We start from the raw sequence: 13,158 nt of genomic DNA on the forward strand, positions 1-13,158 counted from the left end.
AAACCCTTTCCTAACCCCTTAACTAACACACTCTCTCACACAGGCAGTTATAAGTCAGTATGATTGATATAAAAGCTGTCATCCTCACTCCCTTGCTGTCAGGCTTCTCTTATCTCCATGTTGACACAGTGACAGGGCTCCATCTATCCAAAACACTATGACACACACTCACACACACATACGTATTGGTTCCCGCAAACACACACATCAATACTCATGTAAACAAATGTGCACATATAAGGCCTGCATGCAAAAATATAGCACATTTATATTTGCTCGTGGCAATTATTTATTTCCTCCGTTCAACTCTTTTTTGCCTTCGTCTTATCTTTGAGGCTGCCAAAGGGACCCTGTTTCTCCACATGGATCATTTAACTTTCTTTTGAAATCTTACTCACACACACTCATGCCACACTTGAAAGCCTGTGATGTTTGAGCTGATTCTACCAAGGCTTCCACCAGGGCACATCTGTCATGCAGAGTCTGGGACCAGAGATTTTGAGGGAGATTTAATAGGAGTTACAGCTGGATACTGGGCCAGAATGACAATAGCAGCCCGCCTCCACACAGGACATTTCACACACACACACACACACACACACACACACACACACACACACACACACACACTTGATATTGCAAGATCTTTGCATCAGAGCTTTTTAAAGTTGAAACTTTAGTCAACAGGTCCATCAGCTGTTAGTGTAGGCAGAAAAGCTAGAGTAGGTGTCTTCACATTTGTCATGCCATGGAACAGAAAGATAGACTTAGCTGGAACCCAAAGTCTTCTAGAAATGTATAAAACTAAGTAGCATATTATGGACTACAATGGGCATGTTTAAACACTCCTTTTCATGTTGCATGCAACACTAAAGTATTAAAATAATATTACATAACCACTATTTTTGCCAATATGGATAGGTGCCACAAAGTGATTCAGTACATGTTGGCTAGCTCACATGATTGCATGAGAATTCATGGGTAACAGTAAGGCTAAGGTTATCAATGCTGTTTGGATAAAGTGGGATGGATTTTATTTATAATTTGTTTCGCCATTTTACTTTAATCCATGATTTTCCTATTACATTTAGAAAACAAAAAAAATAACTAACATTTGTTTATAGTTCCCCCAGCAATGAATCTGAGGACCCCCTTGGTATCATGGATCGAGATAAACAAAACGAGAGAAGCATGGGTTGACCAGAGCCATTCATTATGGATTACTACTACCCTCTACTGGATATATGGGTAACCTGCAATATCATTCTGTCTTCACTTCTATGTGCTTACTCTCATAAACACATGGCATGGTAATAGTTACTAAGATCCTAATATGTAAGGTAACACAACAGCACCAAGTTCAGGGCTTCCGGAGAAAAAGCATATATTGTTGGCTTTAAGAGCAAAATAGCCTACATACTGCACTCACTGAAGCACCTTGCTCTGCTGTTAAAGGACAAGCCAAATCCCCACATAATTATAATTTAGACTATTTTTGTCCAAGGGAATAGGGCTGTTTTTTCACCTCGTTTTACAAGACAATCAAACAACGCATCAGGACAATCTCACTCGAGATACATTTGATTATTTTCCACAATGCAATGATCTCACTAGCTTAACAGGACTTCCATTGAACTAATTGATCTCTCTCTCATTCCACTACATATAAGGTCAAGGTCAGTTTAGCTTTGGAGTTGATGTGGTTGATTGCTCTTTTCACTGCACTGTTAGTGTACAGTTTTACTATTATGCTGCTGTGTTTATTGTATTTTTGTAACTCTGGCACAACAATTTCCTTTGGGATGAATAAAGTCTTATCTTAGGAAAGTCTTTCAATCCTCACAAACATGTTGCAAAGAAATATGATATCCCTCTCTCCATAGGTAGAGCTCTTATATATTTGCTGTGACAGAGATGAATGGAAGGTCATCGCTCATTTATGTTTATACAAGCAAAGTCAACCATTTCAAAACTGGTACACACCCTTGGGCATTGCTCACACACACTACCAAGCACAAGCTTGGTCAACAACGTGGTTACGTCCACACATGCAATCCCCACTATATCCTTTTAGCCTAACCCATACATTAAAGAGTGTGGATGTCAGTTAGTCCATAGATCAAACCCTGTTGTCAAACATTTGACAAATCCATCACTTAGATCTTGTGCAGAGAGGCAGGACTTTTAGTCCATGAAGTAAGCCCACTTAGTCCAACACAAAGTGGTTAATTGCTCCAGATGATTGTCTGCTGAGGTGGAGAGGAAAGGTAGATAATAGGCACTTACAAGGTCTGAGGAGGGAGGGATGGCTGAGAATGAATGGAGGATGTCATGAATGATGCCCGCTGTGCTTTCTGTGATATCAGATTCCTCATCAGCAGAGGCCTGTCGTCTATTCCTTCCCCCCTTCCTGTCTCAGTTAACAGAACGGTGCCTGATTTGGCCACCAGCAACAACAAAAGAAAACAACTTCAGGAACGTAAATTAAACATACCTGCAGATGCTTCTGACTATGTGTGTGTGTGTGTGTGTGAGGACAGCAGGCCCCTGCAGGCGGTGTGAATAATTAACAGGGCCGGTGAGCGAGGCAGGGTACCAGGCGGGGTGTTTTGTTACCCTAGCCTCACTCAGCACGAGCATACAGCATTAGATAACCCAATCTATCCACCCGTCTTGTGTGCATGCGTCTGTGCAGTTGGCTACTTTAGATGATTCTACCATCTGATACCTACAAAACCTCTTTGCTGCCTGGTAACAATTCCCGACAGAAAGCCTATACATCCCCTATCAAACTGAGACTGTCAGCATCAAATGCTTCACCATCTGCCTTGTCAGGACTCAAAAGTATGCACTGTATGCCCTTGTCTGTTCAATATTGCGTACTGATAACATGCAACAGCAAATAGGAGAAGCAAAATATTGATCGACCATACATCAGAAACTACAGTACAACTTTTTCCCTGCTTTTCATTTACTATTTCATCAGTGTTCTTTAACTTTATTTTCTCAAAACTAAGGACAACTGAAATGCCATGGCCACTTTTTTGAGGAAAAGAAGTATCAATCATCTCTGCAAACAAAATATGTAATTTTTATTCAGCATTAGTATTTTGTTTACACTGTTCTATTTACAACATGGACACACATGACAGGGAAATTGAGGACTTTGTCATTTGAAAATCAAAGTGAAAAGGTTTTTAAAAAATAAGCAGACTTTTGATATTTAAGGCGTGAGAGGAGGAATGACACAAGAATACAATGACACCAGGAAGTGAAAAAGTAGGACAAAGAAGTGGACAAATGGAACAGGCAGTGCACTATTGAAGACAGAACAAAGAGAAATTCAAGCTGATGAAATGCAAACGCCACAAGAACAGAGACATGTCGGACTGCAGGGAACAGACGAGTAAAGAATGGGCATGGGTGGACATTTAACCAGAGCTTTAACATTTATACTGAAAATAATGAAAAATTATTTATATTCACAATTTGTGTTTTTCTCTCTCCAGACCCTGTTCATAGCTTGTGTAGCACTTGCAGGCCCACCTTGCTAACCCATCAGTTGAACTTTTATAGAAGATGATTATAATGACAATGATTCAAGTATAATGGCTTGTTTTCAGCAGGGCAGGGTTGGGCTGTGCAAGTGCAGTCGTCGCTCACAGAGAAAGGAACATAATTAACTTTTATTTATTATCATACAGGATATGTGAATACACATGTGGTTTGAATTAGCAGCCAACAACCATTTTTGACATTTAAGTGATAGCATTTTCTTTCGTTTCCTGTAAAAACACTGCTGTATTGTCCATGCTTGAGTAAGTTGCTAAACAATATCTGAATGCCAATTTTCCAAATCCAAATATAGATGTCTGTGCTGTGATGCTTGAACAATGGAGGAAAATAAATGCATTTATTTAGACCAGGTGGTGTGATAAACCATCCATCTGCAAGTCTGGGAAGACATTCCCTCCTGAAATGCCCATTAGCACAATACCAAATCCGGACTAACTCTAAAAATACTATTCTGCTCGCCCTGTACTTTGATCTCATCGACAGGGGTTCAAGTAAAGATAATTTCTTTGCAAGGATCAGTGTCACTTTGACATGGTATTACTCATTGTAGAAGTAGTAAGGAACTAAGTCCCTCCTTACACCCTTCCTCCATCTGCATTAAGAATTAACAGACAGCCTAGAAACCAGAGCAAACTTGGAGTGGATTGACACATAAGATCAAAAAAAGCTACAGGGTGCAACTTTGGTCTTATTGAATGAAATAAAGAATCAAGTGCATGGATGTACACCTAATTTGATGACTTCACAGAATGGCTGAAAAGCCAATGTTTGTTTTAACATCTCTTAGTGGGCTAAAACATACCTAACGTTCCTTGGTTCATCCATACACTCAGTCTAAGTGATCTAACCCACAATAATTTAATAGTAACAAGCACAACTACCGGTACAAATATATTCCATCATGCTGCATAAAGAAATATTTGCATTACAAAAGGCCACAAATAGAATGTGAATCATTCACATTCAATTTTAATATAATTACATAAGGCCTACCTAGTTATTTTAGTTTTTTTTTAAAAACTCAATTAATAAATCTAATAGAATTTAATTTGCAGAAGTCTTGAATGGATTTCTACCTGAACTGTGTAATTTGAAACAAGCTTTGTTAGAAATTAACATTCAATCCAATCATATAGGAATGATGTACAAAATCAAGTGTAGCACTAAAAATGGCCAACAAGTGATGAATTCTCACTAATCACTTATAATGGATGAGGGATTCAGAATAAAGATAGTGGACTCACGGAGCGAGTAGTCATAAATCAATAATGCTCTGACTCATCCCTGATCACATGACTTAAGCACATCTAGAGCAGTCTCTGCCTTTCCACAGTATCATTGGTAGTAGCCTTTATTGTATTATATGTTTTAATGGTAACATGATATTCCTTTTCACATTGTTAAGCCAAATACAGTTGAGATATTATTTACAAGAACAAACAGTAAAGTCACGGGATGGCCCTAACATGTCAAAAGGGAAACAATTTGAATGTTTTCAACACTGATAAATCTGAAAATAAGACGACCGTGAATTCTGTGGATAATGCAACTGTACAAAGCAAAGACCTGTGCAAACGTATAATGATTGCAGCTCTCAGTCTTTGTTTTGTATGTTCCACTTTTAGGACGCACACAATGTTGTAAAGAGGGAGTGTACAATTAACATAATGCTCTAACACCATTGATACATGTAATACATTAAAAACAAGAATAAGAGGTTAAAAAGGTCCTTCATTAAAAAGCTTTTTTACAGTAATAAATAGATGTTTTCTCTATTTACAGTTCACCAGACATTTGAAGAAGCAGAGTTTGCAGTTAAAGACATTAAATCTAACTATTTCAAAAGTTATCTATTTGTTTTCTAAGGATGAGTTGTTGGCGCTCAGGATTTCTCCTCTTCATCATCCTTTCACTGGTAAGGAAGGCAGGAAGACAACAGAGATCATGTAGGAGAGACAATTTCCTGCTAATGTGTCTTTCCTGTGTTTCATTCTTAATCACTTTCCTATTTGGTGTTGTTTTGCTGTAGCTGCTTTTGTTAAGAGTTTTTGTTAAATTTGCCTCAGTGCACACATACACATACAAACACACAAACACAGATTTTGAGCACCCGATGCCACACACGATTCATTGTGTATCCTCCTACAGCCTCTTTCACGCTTTGAGTAGCAGTTGCCATTCGACACAGAACTAAGAAACTCTTTCCTTCAAAGCTTTTATAAAATCACTTAACAAAACCTAGAGCTGAGTCCTTGGGGCAACTTCCTCCTCGTCCTTCTTGGCCATTTGAAACATTAGTTAATCTTCTTCTCGTTTTTCAAGGAGCCGTTGCGTTTGTGCTTCCCATTGGCCAGGCTCTCGCTATGACAATGTCCGTTGGCCATGTTACCGTCATCGTTGGAGACGCCATCTCCTCTTCTCTTGTCATCGGTCTTCCCCCTCAGCATTCGTACCAACCGTCGCAGTACAAAGACAAACAGAGCCAGGGCCGCTCCGACAGTGAAAATCACATCCAGCAGGAAGTACTGGTAGGGGGACACGTCGTACACAGCGGAGCGAAGGTGGTCGGCACCGTTGTGACGCAGGATGTAGCTGATCCAGTAGACGGCCCTGGTCACTGGATGGCCTGGCTGGTCTTTGTGAATGTTGGAAAGAGTTTGTGCTTGCTGGCGGTACCTAGGTAGGAAGAAATGTGGAAACAACCTTTATCTGAAATCATTCAGCAAGCTAAAGGGCTCTATATCTGGTCAACAGATGGCACTAATGAACCATAATACTCATATACAAAGCATTTGTGTGTGACAGTGCATACAAGACTTTGGAATCTAACCTGTTGTCTTTGATGACGCTGTTCAGGGCTGTATAAAGGTCTTCCTCTGTCATGTACTTCCAGTGTAGCATGATACCCATACCTTTGGCTGCCACACGAGTCATGGTGTCATAGTGGTCTCCAAACAGGGGCACACCTACCACCGGCACCCCGTGATACATGGCCTCGTAGATGCTGTTCAGACCACCGTGACTCAGGAAGGCCTTTGTGTTGGCATGTCCTGGACGACAGGAGGGATGAAGGATGTTCATTTGCATGTTCGGTGTTAAGTTAAGTTTTTTGGTGCACATTTTGCTGGGTTATTTACAGTTTAAAGAGTAAAGCCCAAAAATGTCTGCACACTCTGCAGTACTTCACTGTTGCTCTGCACACGGAGGTCGGAGTAGGATGGTTTACAGTTAGAGGAGTACAGACTGTATGTGTGTGTATGAGTGTTTATTTTCTAACAGTATGTTTAATAAAATATTGTTCATAGTTTTTATAAATACATTTCAAAGTAAATGCCCTTCATTCTTTAATAAAAACGTCACCATAAACACGGCCCAACTTATTTTCCGTCTTAATCTAGGCCCTTTATGTTTACTTGCATGGTTTAAGGTAATTTAGCACCTAAATTGAGATATAGACAGACTGGTGTATTTTGAAGGCTTGGCTAACCACAGTTTTATTGCACCAATTCACCACAGTGCTCCACAGTTTTATAGCACCAATTCAGAATATAATGCTTACTGTCAATATCTGATTGTTGTGCATCCCTGACTTGCACAAAGATAGCAATTGTGGCTTACACATTCATATTATACCATCCACAATGGTTCATAAGTAGGTAAGGGAGGAACCCAACCATAAAAAACAGTACACAACACCATGAGTTAAAGCATGTTGTATAAAATACCAAGCATCAGATGTGTGTTAAGAAACACCTTGAAGCAATTCATTTCAGTTTACCTTGTGCAATACCATACATTCAGTAAGTCAAATTGTCTGTTGATAATATACACATGGTGGGTGGACTACACATTACAGTAAGTGGTGTTTGTCCTTGAGGTGTACTTACCTAATAGGTCATTCTGAGGCATCCAATCAACAAGCTTGGTGTTATTGCCGAGGTTACTGGGTGGAACTCCAGAGAATCTAAGAAAGCAAAAAAGACAATAATGATAAGATGGTTTAGTTCACCATCACAATGTGTGAACACCAATTGAAATCCCCTAGACGCTATTCACACATTATTGTGTGGCTGGCTTCATTGCAAAATGTGCTCCTGCAAACACCTACTGAAGCGTGAACCACTACGGAGGAGAACTAGGTGTTTATATGTCTATCTGAAGAAATCTACACGCAGAACTGTTGCTTCAAGATGTGTCAAAACTGTGCAAGACACAGTAATGACACTTTACTGGTGTGTAGTTGAGATCAAAACCATGGGAGAGTTTGAAGATAGGTGCGTTCAGAGGATGGTGTGGGAGAAAGAGTGTAAGGGGCCATTGGCATTAAGACTGGTGTTATTTTCAGGAGACACTTCGAGCCAGACCTTAAATCTATTTTTTCTGAGATTAGTTTAGTATTTCCTTAGCTAGCCATTTTACTAGCTGTCTGAGGGTAATGTGTTTTTAATACAATATTGAAATACTGTTGGGCTAACTAGTTACTGTATTTCACTTAATGTTGATCTTTCACTGGTGATACTTGAGGGACATAGCGAGGGCAGAGGATGTACAGTATGTATAATTGGTCCTAGAGATACTGCAGAAGGCTAAATGAGGAGTCTAACAGTTACATGATGCAGAAAGGGAACAAAGGGGAAAACAAGAGTTGATCTATTTTCCTCAGAACAAAATGAAACGGATGGTAGAGAATGTGTACAACATTGTGTATGTTTGAAAGTGTCTGTGTTTGCATGTGCGGAAGCAATTTCCACGAAATGCAGCACACAATACATTTACATGGAGCATTACGACCCCATCCGTCCATCTCTGTCTCCTTCCCTCCCTAACCCAAAGTCTTTCATCTCTCTTTCTCTTTTCAACAAAGCACCAATTCACTGTCCTGCCAATCAAAGCCTACATTCATGCAATTATCAATGACTTGATTCATTTGACTTGGTTCCTGTCACTTTCATTTGCCCTCTTCCCTTTTCCATCAGTTTGGAAGGACCAAAAGCCAAATTACCATTGAATATCAAATACTAAATCTTGGGGCTTAAGAGGCTCCTGCCTTTAGCAACATATTTTAAACCAATGTAGTCAGATGTGGAGTACCATTTTCTGCTACCTCAGTGTAAAAGGTCGGTGCCTGATGTTGCCTTTGTAGTTTTTCAGACACAAATTAGAAATGATCAAACAGTACTAACGCATGTTGCATGCAAAGTTAAATATATCACCTCACATTCCAACACACAACACCCTTTAACTATAACGTAGGGTTACGTATGGTAACCATAGACGATGGTAACCCATGTTATATAAGCACAGCAGAGCCCTCTACTGGACTCTATGGGTACTCCCCTCGATCCTATCTATGCATGCATTCTTTCACAGAGACTCATACCCGTAGCCGGCCCCCTGGCTTTCTCTTTTAGCTGAGTAGCATAGGCAGCAGTGCTCCATAAGTAGAGGGCTCCGCTGTGCTTATATAACATGGGTTACCATACGTAACCCTACGTTATATCTCTCACAGGCTCCGCCCTCTACTGGACTCTATGGGTACAGGGGGCGGAGCCCGACGTATACCGGGGTTGCGTTCGGATAGTTTAAAAATCAGCTCCTAAGTTCTAACCCTATCTCCTATTCCTTGACCTCTCAGTGAAACGTCACGGGGTTAAGGGATAGTGGATAGGAGAATTCAAAAGGACTTAGGAGAAGAGACTGCAGTACTTTAGAGAATCCGAATGCACTTTCACTATCCGACGTGTTTATGATGCGCCAGCGGAGGTCATTGTGTGCGTCTGCTGCTGTGGGGAAACTATGGAAACTACAGTTTTCTATACAACTGACTACAACATGGATGTTTATTAAGAATGAGGGACTCATCTAGAGACTGCACTGTGCTGGACTATTCGAACGCAACCCCGCTCTGCTGTCCCGCGAGAATACCGCTCCATCCCCCTGTTTCAGACCGGCTTTCTGTTTAGCAGCCGCTGCGCCTCCCTCACCTCTCCCTCGGCCATAGCCAGGGAGAGAAAAAACAGTTTCTTGTTCTTTCTATCCTGTTTATCTCTCGCTCAGTTACTCAATAGCTGCTTAGCTGAAAGAGAAAGGGATAGTAGTGAGCGGGCGAGGCCTCTTATGCAGTGGATGCGTGCCCATTCAGGTAGGCCCGCCCAGGGGGCCGGCTACGGGTATGAGTCTCAGGTTGCGGTTGAATACTCCATTTAGTTTAGGAATCTTCCTAACCGAGTGAAATGACCCTGAAGTCCCTCAGTGGCAGCCATAATAAGTGCCGTTCGAATTCTCTAGATGATAGGAAAGGAGGTTTCAAACTTCCTTTATAACCTCCTTTAGCTTAGGAACCACTGGACCTCCCTAACCGAAAGGAGAGGAGAAAATGCTGCCCCACAATGCCTTGCAGCCGCAGCATTTGACGTCAAACAACAGTCGGCCGTTCACGGACACAAACGATTATGACGGAGAAATTATATCATGAAAGTTACGGTGCTTATTAAGCATTTTAAAACGTATGTGGTAAGTAGCCAAAGTGCTTGGTTTTGAACGTTCATCAGTATTATAATCAAAAAGAGAAATATAATTCAATTCCAACTTTGGTCATGAAGAATATGTTTCTCTGTTGTTCATAAAGCATAAAGCAACAGCATCAGAGCACGGTGTAGTCTCTAGATGAGTCCGTCGTTCTTATTATACATCCATGTTGTAGTCCGCTGTATAGAAAACTGTAGTTTCCAGTTTCCCCACAGCAGCTGACGCACATTTATGACGTCCGCTGGCGCGTCGGATAGTGAAAGTGCAGTCGGATTTTCTAAAGTACCGCAGTCTCTTCTCCTAAATCCTTTTGAATTCTCCTATCCACTATCCCTTAACCCCGTGACGTTTCACTCAGAGGTCAAGGAATAGGAGATAAGGTTAGAACTTAGGAGCTGATTTTTAAACTATTCCAACGCAACCTCAGTGAAAGAATGCGTGCATAGATAGGATCGAGGGGAGTAGGCCTACCCATAGAGTCCAGTAGAGGGCGTAGCCTGTGAGAGATATAACCCTGGCAAGCTTACTGACAACCACAAACTGATCCTCCTAAATCACAACAGTGACTCTGCCCAGCCCCAGCTACTAAAAGGCACTGGCTTCACAAACCTGTTGTTAAACCCTGCTCATTCCATGCCACGGAATGCTGCTTTTCATATTCTCTTTTCCATGGGATTAAATTGAAATGATTGCAGGCACTTAGTAGACAAGCAGTCCCACACCTTATCGACTGTGTTAATGAAGGCATGATCAAGAGCCAGTAGGACGCTTTACTTAATAAATATGTACAAATGTGAGCAGTAGGGTCATAATTATCTCCTATTTTTCACCCACATTCTTATCTCCTTTTATTCCTCCAACTTACATGATCCCTCTTTGTAGTAGTAAAATACTGCACTCATTTGCATATCATACTGTGAGACAGGATGCCAGAAAGAAGTTTAATTTGACAATGTGATATTGTCATTAATAAGAATTATTTAAGTAAAGTTTTTACCCAGTAAAAGGAGAACCTTTTTTTAAAGAAAATTCAGAGTTTAGTTATCCATCCCCAGTGGGTCAATTATAACACAGTTTGGACCTTGAACAGCAGTGCTGATGTTCATTTTAAAAATGTGAGCTAAATAGAAACAGAATGGAAATTAAAATCAAACAAAAAAAGCTAAAGACATTAACTACAGCAAAACTGGAGTTCAATGCTATGAACTAAATAAATATTTTTGTAGAACATTTAATCTAATTGTATCATCCCTGGTGTCAGTCGTGACATCATTGTAAATTGTGAGTTTCTACAAGTGAAGACCTGTGCACACCGGCACATGTTTAAACATTAACCCAGCAGTCATATAGCTTGGGAAAGGTCAGGTTTGGGAGGGGCATGTATATATGAACTAGGATCAAGGCTTTGTTCCTGCAGTCTACATAAGTAATGCCTACATGGACATCCTAGGATAGATTGATCTAAATAAACACATTCTATTGTTTATAAAGGTTTTGCAACTTCAAGCCAGACAGTTTTGATCTCTAATTAACTTTTCTTTAGTCATCTATGGGATACAAATTACACAGAAACCACATGTATGCGTGATTGTGGTAAATTATCCACCAACTCTAAAACACACAAATATGAGAGTTAAGGTTCAACAGGTTAATGAATAACATTTGAAAACATTCCTCAATCAGCCCGACTTGCCCTCTTCTTATTTGTTGTGTTTTCATATTCAGTCATAGTCAGTAGATCATATCCATGAGACTCTATGTAAATGATAACCACAGATTAGATTATAATCAAATATTTTTCCCTTTCTTGACAAGCACAAACATTATAGATAAGGTTCGCCATGGCTCAGGAGGTAGAGCGGTCGTTTTGTTATCAGCCGGATCATTTGGCTCGGCTCACCAAGAAGAGCTGGCTCTTTCGGCTCCCAAACGGCTCTTCATTTTACCACATATACCTTTTATAATTCAGTCAAATGTAGCCCTGTTTTGACTAATGATGTGTACACATATATCCTTTAAATTATTCAATACATACGGAGCCCCCCTGGTGACATTGGTGAGAAAGATATTAATACGTGGCCACGTATTAATAATGCGTGGCCACTAATTAGTTATTAATTTCCCACGAATTAGTAATGCGTTGCCACACAATAATTATTGAGCTCTGTAATGAGGAAACTCAAGATCCCTCCGCTACGCGTCGGGACCCTGATCTGCCTGACGAGGCTCCATTAAAATATAAATATTTTTAGTGAATTACTGAGTTTAGGCACGTTAATAACGTTTTAATGAAGTTGACTACAGTATTCATATTTGTCAGTGCTTTCATGTAAATTTGGTGAACATAAACATAAATGATCGTGGTGAAGATGATGATTAAATTAGAATTAAAAATCGAGAGCATTTCCTCCCGTTCGTTTTTGGAGCCGGCGGGCTTCCTGATGTTTTTTGTACAGTAGTTGTGGACTAACCAACATTATTTTGTTAAATAAAAACATGGTGATGTTTTGTAGCCTAAATGATTACATGTCTCTTATTTAGCACATAGTATGATCCTATCCGTAACATATGGATCTTAACAAAGATCCGCCATACAGTATAGCCTACAGACATAAATCTACCGTACTATATCAGAGTCCATGATCCATTGCAGCTGGCTTCATTATAATTACATTTATCAAGGGGGCGGTCTCAAGTCACGCTGGAGGTTTTCCTTTGAGCGAGGGCAGACCCCGTGCCGGCCACGGCCCTCGCGTTTCAAACTGTCTGAAATGAGGTGCTACATCTGTAGTGTTGTCACTCAGTCATCAGTTTCTATAGACTATCTGGATTTAGTTATTGCGTAATAATTATTGTGTTCCCACAAATTACTAATGCGTGGGAACATAATAACTCATTTGTAGGCCACGCATTATTAATACGTGGCCACGTATTAATAATTTTTCTCACCAATGTCACCAGGGGGGCTACCGTAAAAAAAATCATTCAATAAGAAGGATTTATTTAAAATGAGCAAGCATTCAACAGTGCCATACTGAGGGGCACAGAGTCATT

General features: G+C 40.2%; 1 protein-coding gene across 1 annotated transcript; it reads right to left on the reverse strand.

The window, feature by feature from the left end:
• Positions 1-3,071: 3,071 nt before the first annotated feature.
• On the reverse strand, positions 3,072-7,540 carry LOC104960613 (2-hydroxyacylsphingosine 1-beta-galactosyltransferase-like; the record flags this gene model as incomplete). Its single annotated transcript, XM_010788695.1, has 3 exons — positions 3,072-6,252; positions 6,407-6,626; positions 7,464-7,540. Coding segments are annotated over 3 exons (679 nt in total), but the record flags the coding sequence as incomplete, so codon positions are not given.
• Between the last annotated feature and the right edge of the window lie 5,618 nt (positions 7,541-13,158).

The sequence above is a fragment of the Notothenia coriiceps genome, unplaced genomic scaffold (genome assembly GCF_000735185.1).
Source record: "Notothenia coriiceps isolate Sejong01 unplaced genomic scaffold, NC01 NC01_scaffold00032074, whole genome shotgun sequence".
Lineage (NCBI taxonomy): Eukaryota > Metazoa > Chordata > Actinopteri > Perciformes > Nototheniidae > Notothenia > Notothenia coriiceps.